We start from the raw sequence: 14,605 nt of genomic DNA, 5'->3' as shown, positions 1-14,605 counted from the left end.
CAAAGACAAGTCAAACTGCCTTGATAGACAGTGAGTTTCCCATCACCAGAAGGAAACAAGCAGATGTTTGATATGCAATATTTAAGAGAGAGGCATTAAAATTCATACCTTTTAAGATTTTTTCCAGCTATGAAACTCAACCTGTATGATTACATATTATTGTATTTTATAAAATCTATATTCTATATGCATTTTATATATTTTTATTATATATATGTATTGTATTTTGTAATCCCACATTATAGGTACTCAGTAAAATGAAGCTTCTCTGTGGGATCCAGTTTTCACATCCGTAAAATAATGGCTTCTGGAATAGACGGTCTCCAAGTTTCTTTCTTTTTTTTTTTTTTAAAGATTTTATTTATTTATTTGACAGCGAGAGAGACAGTGAGAGAGGGAATACAAGCAGGGGGGGTGGGAGAGGGAGAAGCAGGCTTCCCGCTGAGCAGGGAGCCCAATGCGGGGCTCGATCCCGGGACCTTGGGATCATGACCTGAGCTGAAGGCAGATGCTTAACAACTGAGCCACCCAGGCGCCCCTCCAAATTTATTTCTAACATTGAACAATTTCATGAGTATATAGGTGAATGAAAGGTGATGGAATGAATCCAGGACTGGGCAACGAATCTGGGGCTGAATCTGAAGAGAGAGAGACAAAACCTGGGTGATTCCTACTGGGAAATAGTTGAATTCAGATCCCGGGTCCTACTTGTAATTTCAGTTCTGGTTTGATGCCCAGATGTCACCCCCATTGATCCTTGTTTGTTTTCTTTTCTCATCATAACTGTCAGTTTTTCCATCTTTTTAATTTCCTCTGCTCTGTTTTAGAATGCGCCAAACTAATACACACATACGCAGTGAAGGGAAGTGTGAAGAGAACAGCACCCCAGAAACAACCCCTCTCGATGTGCCAGCATCTGTAAGTACACTGCGTCCCCATTACACGGCCAGAGCCAGCTGGTTCTGCTTCTGTGTCTGCCACCGACCGATGGACATTTCTCTGGCTGGAGCAGTGATACTGGCTCAGAATTGGTCACATCTTCATTGTGAGGATAATTAAGTAATCACTGAAATATGCGGGGATAATAATATAATAGTTAATATTTTTAAGTGCTTACTGTTAACTGGGATCATTAATAGATTGTTTATGAGCAAGATCCCTCACATAACACTTTTGCAAAGTAGGTTTTATATCCTGTGATTTACTATAAAGAGAGAAGAAAAGATTGAGGGAGGTCACATAGTGACGGAACTGAATTTCAACCATTTCTGTAAAACTCCCACGTTCTCACACTTAACATTGCATTTAACTGTTTCCCAACATGAAAAGCTGGCCTTTTCATTTAAATCCCTGCAAGGATTTTCTTTTATTATTATGTTCAATTAGCAAACATATAATACATCATTAGTTTTTGATGTAGTGTTCAGCGATTCATTAGTCGTGTGTAACACCCAGTGCTCATCACCACACGTGCCCTCCCTGATGCCCGTCACCCTGTTACCCCATCCCCCCCATCCCCCTCCCTTCTGTAACCCTCAGTTCGGTTCCCGGATTCCAAAGTCTTTCATGGTCGTGTCCTCAAATGCAATCACCAGAGAGAACAGCAAACTCGATAATGTCTGTCAAAATATCCTTGCAGCCTGCAAGATTGACAGACTTTATCGAGTTTGCCATTCTCCCTGGTGATTGCATCTGAGGACGCTCTTCCTCGGGCAAGATGATATGTAACTTGGGGGAAAATGTAGGAATTTTCAAACAAGAAAAAATGTTTGTTACCAGCCAAATATGGGTTTAAATTCCAGTTTTTTAGATTTCTCATATATGAGACCTTTGGCAATCAAAGATCTAAACCAAAGATCTCACCAAGTTATTGAAAATACTCAATAAGTACTGACTTTTAAGCATTTGGCACTGTCTACAAACTAATGGCATTTATTATTATTATCACTATTATTATTATGCCAAAGAGACCCAAGTATGAACTTAGAGAAAGAGAAGAGTCCATAGTGGAAACTTAGAGAAACAGATCCTGGCACAGCGCTTATGTATGTTTAATAATTATAATGGATTATAGTTTAATAACCTTATATTTGATGTTAAAAATATATTTATATTCAATAAAAACAAAATATTCTAATAAATTATATTTACTAAATAAATATTTATTATTATTCACAACTGGTTTCACTCCATTCCACTGCCACAGAAAGCTCTGGCAATAATGGAACTGGAGACTACTCTGCCAGATTTGGAACTCCTAAGCAACACTAGATGAGACTGCATTCATAAGAACTACTCAGTGAGTCTTGATATGGGACCCTGGAAAAACAAGAGATGGAAACTCAGTGGTTTTGGTTTTACATTAGCAGCTGGAAGGCCGGGTGGGGTAGGCAGAGTATTGGGGTGAAGCCCGAAGACCTTCATCTTTCCTCATGTGGGCTTGACAGTCATCTGTTACACATCCATAAGGAGACGGTATCAACTTTTGCTCTAGACCCCATATTGTGTGTGCTGTCTTATTACATATAAATTCTTAGTGGTTTGCTCCTTTTTTATTAACAGAATATAGTATCCCTCACATCTCACACACATACCTAATTACATGTAACTCAGGACAGTAGGTAAAAATAATCTTTATGTGAATCCTAAAGATCACACTTTAGACCACATCTTGCTGTACTCTCATGTAGACAACTTGACAAAAACTACTTTATGAGAAATTTGCCATAGGGAAATACTGATAAGATGTATTTATTCAAATAAGGAAGAATCTTGACAGGGCTAAGCATAAAAGGTTTTATGAGAGAGTTTCTTCTTTTCCTTTTTGGGTGTTTTCTTTCCACTAGAATTATGTAACATATTATTAATGACAGGACTTATTTATGGTGTTAAGATGATGGAATAAATCATTAGAACAAAAGGTGTCCTGAACATGGGTTCAGTTCCCTCTGTATGATTCAGGGGTGTGATCTTGGATATACTAAGGTGGTACAAGTGGGTCATGGCCCAGCATTGCTCTTATAACTATGATGCATGCATATCCTGGAGGTTGAAAGCAATTGCCTGAACTTTGTTCCTGTATAGAAAGAATCTCTCAGAGAGTCTGGAATTTGAAGAATGAATAAAAGGCCAGGCAGTCACTACTTTCCTAGAAAAATAGACTGAAGATCCTAGAATGTATAGTCATGCTTAGTATCTAGGAAGTATTTTCTATTATACAGTAACTCCTAAGATTTATGTAACTCAGAATTTTATGTGCTCTTCCCTGTATGCATCCTCACAGTAGGCCTGTGATTAGGGCAGGGATTATTATCCTTCCCGTTTTACAGAAAATCAGCGTAGGGGAGACCCTGCAATTATCAGTTATTCAACATTCTATTTTGCATCTGGTTTAGATCTTCTGGCTTCATAGCTTATGCTCTGCCACCATCCCTTAGTTGTCAGGAAATTCTGAAAACCAGGGGCTCTAGAAGAGGGATTACATAGCTCAATTAAATAAAAATTAGCTACCTTGAAAGGACATTTCTCTGTTAAGGAAAATACTAATACTATTTTGTGAGATGAATAAATGACTATTCTCAATTCCATGACAAAGCCTTTCGAAGAAACCACAAGACCATAGATGGCCACCCTCAAACCAAAGGAAATCTCCTGGGGTGGATGTGAGAACGAAAAGGGAGGTCTGGGTTGGCACAATAGCGCTACTGGTGCTCCACGCTGACACTGTGCAGTTACCTGGGAAAAAACTTCCTGAGGCCCTTACCTTCTTTTGAAAAATGTTTAGGTGTTGATTCGCTCTTTTAAATGTCCATTTCAAGAGTGTATGAATATTGGATGAGTCAGGCAAGCAAGTTAGCTGATTAAATTCTTATGGCCTCAAACAACTTATAATAGTAAAGCATTAGTGTTGGAGGAATTGGATTTAAGTTCTGACCCAGTGTGAGACCTTGGCAAGTCACTAACCTTCTCTGGAGCTCTGTGCCCTCCTCTGTGAAACGACGTTACTGACACCTACCTCTTTTCATTAGCAGGGTCTGGTCATACATGATCACACACGATGATGAGGGTCACACATGATCAAGGGCAGAGTTACTATTTGTATCCACTGCTGCAGGCAGTGTGTACTAGGTGCTCGGTACTCATTGAATCAATTGAATAAAATGTGAAAGTGATGGTAAATGGTGAGTTCTTGGCAGACTGCAAGGATGTGTGCATTTCTTTGACTCCAGTACAGTATAACAGTATAACCCACATACCTATAGTATCTCTCAGTTTCTAGCACCTAATCTACCCATCTTCTCTTCCAGGACAAATGATGGAAGAATTGGTGAAAGCCAGGAAGGAAAATATATGCCCCAATTCTGAATCGCCTAACCCTCACCATCTGTATAGAGAAAGAATTCTTCAGAGCCTGTCTTACTTACTATAGAAAATAATACAGAGCTGTTGGGGGAATGGACTCACTGACTTCCAGTCTTTCCCGTCTCTTTCCTCCTAGATTCTGTGATCTGAGGGCACAGAGACATTCCATCTGTCTGTGCTTGAAAACCTCCTGATCACAATGCTGTCTGTTCAAATACTTGTTCAATAAAAGTAAACCCAGCAGAACACCATTTCTGGGATTCGTCACTGCCTGGATAATAGGAACTTTTTTTTTTTTTTTTTTTACAGAAGCCAAAAACGCTACCCTTTTGTCTTGCTAAGCTATTGGTGGACACAGAATGCTCACTTTTTTTCAGATTCAAGTTGCTGTCATAGTTGGGAAGAAATGTTTAAAAAGGAGGTAGGGAGGTATGGGCTCCCTGGCGTTCAAGAGCTGTATAAGACCAAACCAGCTATGAATCACCTTCAGTCCCTGTCACCTTAGCAGCTCTCCTGCCTACCTTCTGTACTTCCACAGAGCGTAACTACCACTGTTACACAGATACCATCCGAAGACACAAACCAGTAGTTTCTCATATTCAGTCATGTTGCTCCTTGACTATTTCCTCTATCAGGGCCTTGGACCCATGGTCTGGGCAAGACTAAGGAAATGAGAATTACCAGTGTGTCACATGTCACTAGGGCAGCACTGTCCATTAGAAATAGAATTCAAATGACATGTAATCTCCAATCTTCTAGTAGATACAAAAGAAATGGGTAAAGTCAACTTTAATAATATATTTTATGTAGCCCAATATGTCAAAACTATTATCATTTCAAAATATAACCAATATAAACTTTTATTTTAACCAGGTCTTGATATTAGTGTATGTATTTTGTATTTCCAGCATATCTGTTTGGACCAACCGCATTTCAAGTGCTTAATAGCTACATGTAGCTAGAGGCCACTAAACCAGTCAGTGAGCTCATGCACCTGAGAAATCAACCAGGGAATACAAGCAGTAGGTAGGGGTGAGATGGAACAGCCTGTAAGCTCCTGCCTCGGTGCTGAAACTCTGTCGTGCTCAGCATCTTGATATGGCGTCCTGTGAGCGTACCTAGTTACGTTGTTCACTTACAGTTATGGGGCTGGTGCTGAACACACGCTAGAGGGAGGAAGCAATGCAGAGTCCATCATGGTTGAAGTTGTTCTCAGCTATAGAAGAACTGTACCCAGAATGGCAGGTCTACTTGGATTGAGGAAGTTAATTCTGTATTTTTCACCTCTGCCCTTTTCTTTTAGATAAGTTGTCCCTAGGGCAATTATAGTAGGAGTTTGTGATCTTTGTCCTTTGTAACTGTGTGAAAGATCAATTCCACACTAGTTTTTTTTCTATGCTATCATTAAGAAAACAGGAAAAAAAAAAAAGAAGGCTTGTAAATCATTTTTCAAGGATGAAAATACTGTCATTTCAAAAAAAAAAAAGAAGTGAGAAAACCATGTTGCTATTTTCTTTGGCAATTCCAGGATGTAAGGGAAGGGTTTAGGGAGTCTGTAACATGAGATTGTATCTCCTTCCTGGGTAGTTTAGGAAATCCAGAAACTCTGGATGGCTAGGGTGTCCATGGCTAAGACATATTATTTTTTGAGAAGCAGTTGCTTTTTTATGTCATTTTGAACATTTTATTGAGCTATAAACAATAAACCCTTTACCTTCTTTCATTAGTATTTTTGTGATGATTATGATTATTAGGTAATATGCACAAAAGACTTTGTTATCGTACGCTTAAGACTTAACCAATCCTTGATAATCATTCTGAACACCAGGGAAAGTGTTGCTTAGGAATAGGGTGGGCTGGAGCATAGGATGGTCTGGAATGGGATGAGACATGGGGATGGAGAAAGGCCCAGGGACCCAGGGAAAGTCAGGGTAAAGTGGAGGATGCAGACTTCATGAATGGGATGGGGTCCAAGAAAAATAGACAGTGGACTGAGGTGCAGGGATTGGGGTTGAATGTGAAGGTGTTGAACACATTACTTGGGATTTTTAAAAAGCTGAAAGTTGATTTTTTTTTGGCAGACACAAACAGGTGAATATAAAATGTCATCTGTGTCAAAATGTTCACAACAAAATAGCTGCATTAAATGTCAAGTAGACTAATTTTTCTTTCAAGTGAACTAATTTTTGAGTTGCTTCTTGAGTTATGGCTCAGTGGATGGGAGGCAAATGAAAACCAGACCCATGTCACTGAGATTTCACAAACCAGCCCTAAAATTCTAGCCCAGGAAGTGACAAAGAATCCTGAGTTGGAACTGAAAAAGCAAAACTATATCACCTCTACTTGGTCACCACCACAGACTTACACATTTCTCTAGAACTGATGCTGAAAATGATTCCATTTTCAGAATATGGGTTTTCAGAGATCTAACACTATCAAACTCCTTATTTTCTCATGTAAGGAACTCACCTGAAGTTTTCCTCTCTCTCAAGGCTTCAAAAACACCCAAGGAGAGCACTTGTCTGGACTATGGGTAGGCAAACTTTCGGTAAACAGCCAGATAGTAAATATTTTAGGCTTTGTAGGACATATAGTCTCTGTCACAACCGCTCAATCATGCTGTTGTGTAAGTAAATAAATTTACATTATGTAAATAAATATACATGGCTGTGTTTCAATAGAAGTATATTTATAAAAACAGGTTGTAGGGGATGCCTGAGTGGCTCAGTGGGCTGGGCATCTGCCTTCAGCTCAGGTCATGATCCCAGGGTCCTGGGATCGCGTCCCGCATCGAGCTCCTTGCTCGGTGGGGAGCCTGCTTCTCTGTCTGCCTGCTGTTCCCCCTGTGTGTGTGTGCGCTGTCTCTCTCTCTCTCTCTCTGATGAATAAATAAATAAAAGCTTTAAAAAAAAAAAACAGGTGGTGGGCCAGGTTTGACCTGTGGGCTATAACTCAGTAGTGGATAAGAATCTGTCTCTTGTCCTTCTTTGTAACTTACTGGTCTTCTCTTCACCCTCTTTTATACTCTTAAACACCAACCACACTTCTCACTCCATGATAATAGAGAATAAAAATAGGAATAGAACAGTTTAATAAAATTATAGAAAATAATAAATGTTGACATTTCTAAACATTTAATATGTGCTTGAAACTGAGAAAAGCACATGGCAAGACTCAGATTTGTACCCCAATCCAACATTCTTTGTGGCCTTCTTGATTGACTTTGACCAAGGCCACTGTCATACATTACATAGAGAGATAATGGTAAATAAAGTAAATATGTCCTGCGGCCTTTACAATGACAAGGGCTGTCTACCTCCTGGAAAAAAAGCATAGCAAGATATTCTTGTTCTTTCTTTGATGCTATTATGACACACAGGTGCCTTTTTCTTTCCAGTATTGAAATTAAAGTTCTTTCTAAATTACATGTGACTATAAATCATTCTTTGAGATGAGGAAAGAACAGAGAGGACTTTGTCAAATGAGGATTAGTCCCAGGAAAAGAGTCAAACAAAATATTTGTCATCCTTGATGGAAATTTTATTAGACCGTAGAGCTCCTTCCAGATTATTTTGAGGGAAGGTGTGCTGTCTTCCTGTAGGTCATCCTACGTCATTAACTAGTTTTCCTTGTATCTTTCCTTGCCCTTTACCACAAAGCAATCAGAAAACAGTGTGTACGTTTGCCATTCTAATCTGTTACAGTACTTGTAATATTTTTTTATGACTTTTAGACCCTCTTTTTTTCCCCAATGGACTTTTCTAGTGGCCTTCAAACCGACTTGCTTGTCTCCATCCTTATAGCTCTCTCTTAAAAAAAACAAAAAACCTCCAAATGACCTCTTCAAAACACTGATCTATTTAATTCCCCAGTTTAAATTGTTGAAAACTCCTACTAAGCCACCACACTGTGCTAGAACAAAGCAAAATGAGACAAACCTGAAGTCTAGGCATTGGCTTCGGTCTACCCCCACCCCTTTCTTCCTCTGTAGAGTCAATCACCACGGATAAACTCAGGTTCAAGCCATCATCGTCGCTTCATGATCATCGCTTATTAATGACCTCCTTGCTTCAGTCTTCTCCCTTCCACTGCATTCTTCACTGTAGGCAGAATAATGCTCTGAAATCCAGATCTGATAGCATTATTCTTAAAACCTGTAAGTGGCTTCTCTAGCCCCCAAGATGAAGTCCAAAGCCTTTCTGACATGCGAGGCCTCCGTTCACCTCTCCAGCCTCCCCTTTTACGTTGTCCTCTTTCCCTTAAATAATTTTCTTGAACTTCTTCCTACATGTCCCCTCCTAACATACTCTTTTTATCCACCCCCATGGTCCTTCTCCCAGTTTTTCTTCCATCTCCCAAGGTCCATCCATCCAAACTCTTATTTGTTATTGCTCACTGAAGGTACAGCTTTTTTTCTGGAAACCTTCCATGACCTCTTTCCCCTTAGAATATGATTTAGTTAGGAGCGCCCGGGTGGCTCAGTCGGTAAAGCGTCTGACTCGTGATATTGGCTCAGGTCATGATCTCAGGGGGGTGAGATCGAGCCCAGTGTCGGGCTCTGTGCTGGGTGTGGAGCCTGCTTAAGTTTCTCTCTCTCCCTCTCCTTTTGCCCCCACCCTGCTTGTGCTCTCTCTTTCTCTCTAAAAATAAATAAATAAACTTTTAAAAAAAAGAATATGAATTAGTCATTCCTTTCTTATGCTCCCATAATATCCTGTCGTTACACCTGCCTGGCCAGCTGTCACTGTTGTGCACTAGCTTATTTAGAAGTTGATCCCTCTCACTAGACTGTGACTTTTTTAAGAGAGGAGAACATTTAATGTTCATGTTTAAATCCCCAGTGCCTGGTACAATGCCTGGCATGAAGCAATTGCTTATCAGAAGTTGTTGAGTAAAACTAGACCCTTAAGATAAAAATTTTAAAAGGGAATATAGGACGGAAACTCTCAGTTCTGGTCAATGACATAAAACCTACAAGGACAGGGGAGGACCATTACTTTTCAAGGAACTTAAAGAAGCAACTACATTCCCTTCCTGGTACTACTACTACTACTACTACTACTACTACTAATAATAATAATAATAAAAACGCTGATGCTAATAGCTGGAAACAAACTAGTTACATGAAAATATGAACTTATAAGATGTATTTCCCCTCCTCCTCCCTGCCCCAGAAGGCTAAATTCATGAGGTATTTCTCAGAAATACTAGCAAAAGCTACAGCTAAAGAGGAATGCAAAGAGTAGCATGATGCCAGAAAAATATGCTGTGAAGTGTACTATTGTAATTGGCATTGTACTTGCAACTGATTAATTGGTTTTTATCTGCTAAATACGTAATACATACTGATAAGGTCTCAATTGAGAAACGATCATTTTATTTCAGGTTGATAATATCCCAGATCAACAGGGCTAGAGAAAAATTAGAGATGATTTATCCAGGATGTTTCATGTATGGAAATCTTGAAACCTGGAGAGGGAAAGTGATTTTTTGAGCTTACCCAAGTGGGTCTACATCAAAAATACAAATTCAAGTAAGTGTATTTTAATCTCATGTTCCTTACACCACTCCCTCTGGCTTAATGAATCCCAGTTCCATGCTCTTCATACAAATAATATTATCTATCTGATTATGTTTACAGACAAAAGAAATGGATTTTGCATCTAGTGATCCAGAAAATTGCTCACTATCTACAGAAATGGTTACTTCTGTTTATTCATGGAATAATTCAGTTCCAAATCTATGGAACATGTGGCAGGAGAAAGTAACACATGCTGATTTTTTAGCATATAGGAATGGGATTAATAATGAAAAGTGAATTCCAATGGCTTGACTTACATGAAAGAAGTCCTGGGAGCAGTAATAAAATGAAGTTTTCAACTATTATATTCTTACCTCTCGATCCATTTTGCTCCTGGAATTTTAAGTGAGAAATTTGCCAGAACTCCTGTTGCCGAGGTCTCTAAAAATAAGTTATGGACAAGTTGTGTTCACAGGGGATATTTGCTTAAGTCCCAGCCCTTGGTCACAGGACAGTATGGCTACATCTAGCAGGAAATGCCACATCCTTCCCCACCCAGAGGCTGTTCCTATGCGCTCAAAAGAGGAGTAGGCAGTTGAATGGGTTCCAGTTTTAAGTGCCCACTGAAGGATTGCTGATGGAGCTGCATAACCCCCGATTAGCACTTACCTAGAAGCACAAGATAATATTCTAAAGAAGAATGGAATGTTGATCATCATTTTAATGTCAATATGTTAAACATGAAATAATAACACATCAACAATAAAAGCAAGAGTTAAAAGCTATTAACTACTCTTCCCTGTATCTTTCCTTCCCCTCAATCACAGAGCTATAAGAAAACAATGTGTACGTTTGCCTTAGAGGATATTTGAGTTAAACTGGACAAAAACATAATGGGCAAGAAATTATTCTTAATGGCTTGTGTGCTTTGGAAAGCAACAAAAGGAGAAGCAGTAAAAATTTCAAGAGAAATGAAAGGGACCAAGTTCTAACACTGAGCAGCAGCCTCGAAAAGCAAAAGATGGCTGAGTATACGACCATGAAATGTGTCTGCCAAACCCAGGGTTCAAGAGTTCTCGATCTCAACCCAAAGTCACCACGTCCCATGGGTGGCACAGAATCAAGGAAATACCACAGGGACGGGAACCATTTACAGCTGGCTTGGACCATCAGGACGCAGGCAGCAGCCATGACTAGCCAGGGATTAGAGGGCCTCGCCTCATGTTCTTGTGCACTTCTTAACCATCTCAGATCCTCATCAACCTCAATAATGAATGAGACTAAACGTCCCCAAAGCCCGGCAGAAGACTTGGAATCAGACATGATTTTATTTAGAGAAAAAGAGGGAATAGATAATTTTGTACATCTACATTTATTGATCAAAACTCACACCTACTACGTGGGGGATCATACTGGGGGTTGCTAAGAATTCATGTGCAGTGCACATCCACCTCCAGGCCTGGCTGCCCTAAAATCACAGCCAATCAGTTCTCTCTGAGATAAAACCTTAAACCTGTTAAGGAACTGGTAATAGAAATGGGAATGGACTTGAAGTCGCTCTGAAGTAACTTTTGATCTGGGCAATGTGTTGTGATGATATTGAGTTTACATAATCCTACATACTGTGTTTATTTTTTATTTATTTTTATTTAAATTCAATTTAATTAACATATAGTGTATTATTAGTTTTGGAGGCAGAATTTAGTGATTCATCAGTTGTATATAACACCCAGTGCTTATTTCATCAAGTGCCTTCCTTAACACCCGTCACCCAGTTACCCCAACCCCCCACATCCACCTCCCCTCCAGCAACCCTCAGTTTGTTTCCTATAGTTAAGAGTCTCTTATGGTTCGTCTCCCTCTCTGTTTTTGTCTTATTTTTCCTTCCCTTCCCCTATGTTCATCTGTTTTCTTTCTTATATTCAACACATGAGTGAAATCATATGGTATTTGTCTTTCTCTGACTGACTTATTTTGCTAGTTCTAGCCACGTTGTTGCAAATGGCAAGATTTCATTCTTTCTGATGGCTGAGTAATATTCCATTGTGTATATGTACCACTCTTCTTTCTCCATTCATCTGTTGATGGACATCTGGGCTCTTTCCATACTTTGGTTATTGTGGACATTGCTGCTATAAACGGGGTGCAGGTGCCCCTTCAAATCACTATGTTTGTATCCTTTGGATAAGTACCTAATAGTGCAATTGCTGGGTCATAGGGTAGTTCTATTTTCAACTTTTTGAGGAACCTCCATACTGTTTTCCAGAGTGGCTGCACCAGCTTGCATTCCCACTAACAGTGTAGGAGGGTTCCCCTTTCTCCACATCCTCGTCAACATCTGTTGTTTCCTGACTTGTTAAATTTAGCTATTTTGATTGGTGTGAGGGAGTATCTCATTGTAGTTTTGATTTGTATTTCCCTAAGCCTGAGGAATGCTGAGCATTAAATCTTTTTTTTAAATTTTTTATTGTTATGTTAATCACCATACATTACATCATTAGTTTTTGATGTAGTGTTCCATGATTCATTGTTTGTGCATAACACCCAGTGCTCCATGCAGAACGTGCCCTCTTTGATACCCATCACCAGGCTAACCCATCCTCCCACCCCCCTCCCCTCTAGAACCTTCAGTTTGTTTTTCAGAGTTCATTGTCTCTCATGGTTCATCTCCCCCTCCAATTCCCCCCCTTCATTCTTCCCCTCCTGCTATCTTCTTCTTTTTTTTTTCTTAACATATATTGCATTATTTGTTTCAGAGGTACAGATCTGTGATTCAACAGTCTTACACAATTCACAGCGCTCACCATAGCACATACCCTCCCCAATGTCTATCACCCAGCCACCCCATCCCTCCCACCCCCCAACCACTCCAGCAACCCTCAGTTTGTTTCCTGAGATTAAGAATTCCTCATATCAGTGAGGTCATATGATACATGTCTTTCTCTGATTGACTTATTTCCTGAGCATTAAATCTTTAGAAAGTTACTGAGTAGTGGCAAAAGGAAGAAAGAAAAATGCAGTCTTATTAGAATTTGTAGACAGGGTTAAATTCTCTGTCATCCCTGTGGAAATTTCCAAAAGGAAGAAATATGGGAGGTAGATTTTTTTTTGGAGGTAGATTTATAAGCTATTATTCTTGAACTCTGAATTTAAAAAAATAATAAACAATCAAACAACACTTATATTCTTCCTGGCGAGGAAGGCACACACTCAAAACCTAGTTGGTGAGAGATTGGGTGTGAGTGTGAAAATCAGAGAAGAAATGAAGATTCCTACAATGTTCCTGGATTGGGTTGCCACTGACAGATATTAACAAAGTGAAACTGGAGGGAAGCCATTAAAAATGAGATTTAGCAACAAGCTCTCCTAGGAACATGTTGAACTGGAAGATCCTTTGGGATGTCAGAAAGGTGAGATCCAATAAGCAGTAGAGAATTGAGTCCAGGACCCAGGTGGCAGATACTTGCTCATGTTCTCTGGGAAAGCAAGTAGGGGCAGAAATCCCATGCTGAGTAATGATCTGAAAAGATTTGGCATAGCAGAACAAATCTTGTACTAGAATCTGGGGATCTGTGTCACTGAGAGGTCTTGGACAAGATGCTCTCCCTTCCAGGGCCTCACTTCCTTGTATGTGTGTGTTCTAGATCAGTTTCCAAATGGATTTGCATGGAAACTTATGGGATGTGCTGGAAATGCAGGCACTCTTGAATCCTGTCTTGCTTCTATTTAAGTGACTGCTTAAAAATCTGTTTCATTGCTTGCTTGCTTCATAGAATTACATTCAGGGAGGGGGAAAATACCATTTCTTAATTAAATAACAATAATGAAAAGTTTGAAAGCCACAGACCCAGGTGCTTGCTCCTGACCTGGCCAGCTCTACCATCACTAAGCCATTTTTCTCATTTCTGTCATCTACTCAGAACTTGGTCACTCTAATCAGATGCTCCACTATGACTTGGGAAGAAGATCACTTATCCCATTGAGAAAAGTTTCCGGAGCACATTTCAGTATAGTACACATACTTCAAATGCTGAACAAGCACTGAAATATGGGTGAGGTGCAAGTATGCAAATTTCACAATAGCATAAACCAAAATTATGGAATTATCTCTGAGAAAAAGAGGTGGTATTGAAGAATGGAAAGTATGAATGAGAGAGAAACATCTTAAAAAATTAGAAATAATTGCAACCAGTTACTGGGAGACCATAAGTTCTGAAACGGAAAGATCTGGTTTTGGTCAAGATTCTATCACTCATTAGCTGTCTGCTTTGGGCAATTTGCTTAACTCCTCCAATCTTTGAGTTTGTCCTTTCGGAATTAACTCTAGCTTAACTCCGTATTAACTCTATCTTCTAGAGAGCTGATGTCTTCACATGAGATGGTGTCATCCACATAAGATGATAGAGATGAAAGTGCTAAGTAACTGGAAATCATTAGGCCTGGATTATTGAAAGAACGTTGGTTATGTGGATGGACATAATATATATAGATATGGATGCAGAAGAATGTGTCAAACAGAATATCATGGTTATAATCTTAAGAAGCATGAGACACTATGCTAAAATCTGGATTTTCAATATAAATATTGGTTTTTGTTATTGAAGTAGCATATCTTAGTAAAAAAAAATAGGACAGAAGTATAGATCTAGAATCCTGGAGAACTGGCTCTTCCAACTGTTCACTCTGTGACTAAAGAGAAAGCACTTAATCTTTCTGTGTTTG

The 14,605-nt window shown here is 39.4% G+C and overlaps 1 protein-coding gene across 1 annotated transcript in view; it reads left to right on the top strand.

Annotated features, from left to right (window-relative positions):
* Positions 1–4,613, top strand: part of SPINK5 (serine peptidase inhibitor Kazal type 5) — a 74,970-nt gene extending 70,357 nt beyond the window's left edge. The window contains exons 32-33 of the mRNA XM_036065716.2: positions 828–918; positions 4,308–4,613. Of these exons, the coding sequence (XP_035921609.2) occupies positions 828–918; positions 4,308–4,316 (100 nt within the window). The 3' untranslated portion in view covers positions 4,317–4,613. The remainder of the gene's footprint in view (positions 1–827; positions 919–4,307) is intronic.
* The last annotated feature ends 9,992 nt before the right edge of the window (positions 4,614–14,605 follow it).

The sequence above is a fragment of the Halichoerus grypus genome, chromosome 2 (genome assembly GCF_964656455.1).
Source record: "Halichoerus grypus chromosome 2, mHalGry1.hap1.1, whole genome shotgun sequence".
NCBI lineage: Eukaryota > Metazoa > Chordata > Mammalia > Carnivora > Phocidae > Halichoerus > Halichoerus grypus.
The sequence above is the reverse complement of the archived record's forward strand: the minus strand, read 5'-3'. Positions and strand labels throughout refer to the sequence as shown.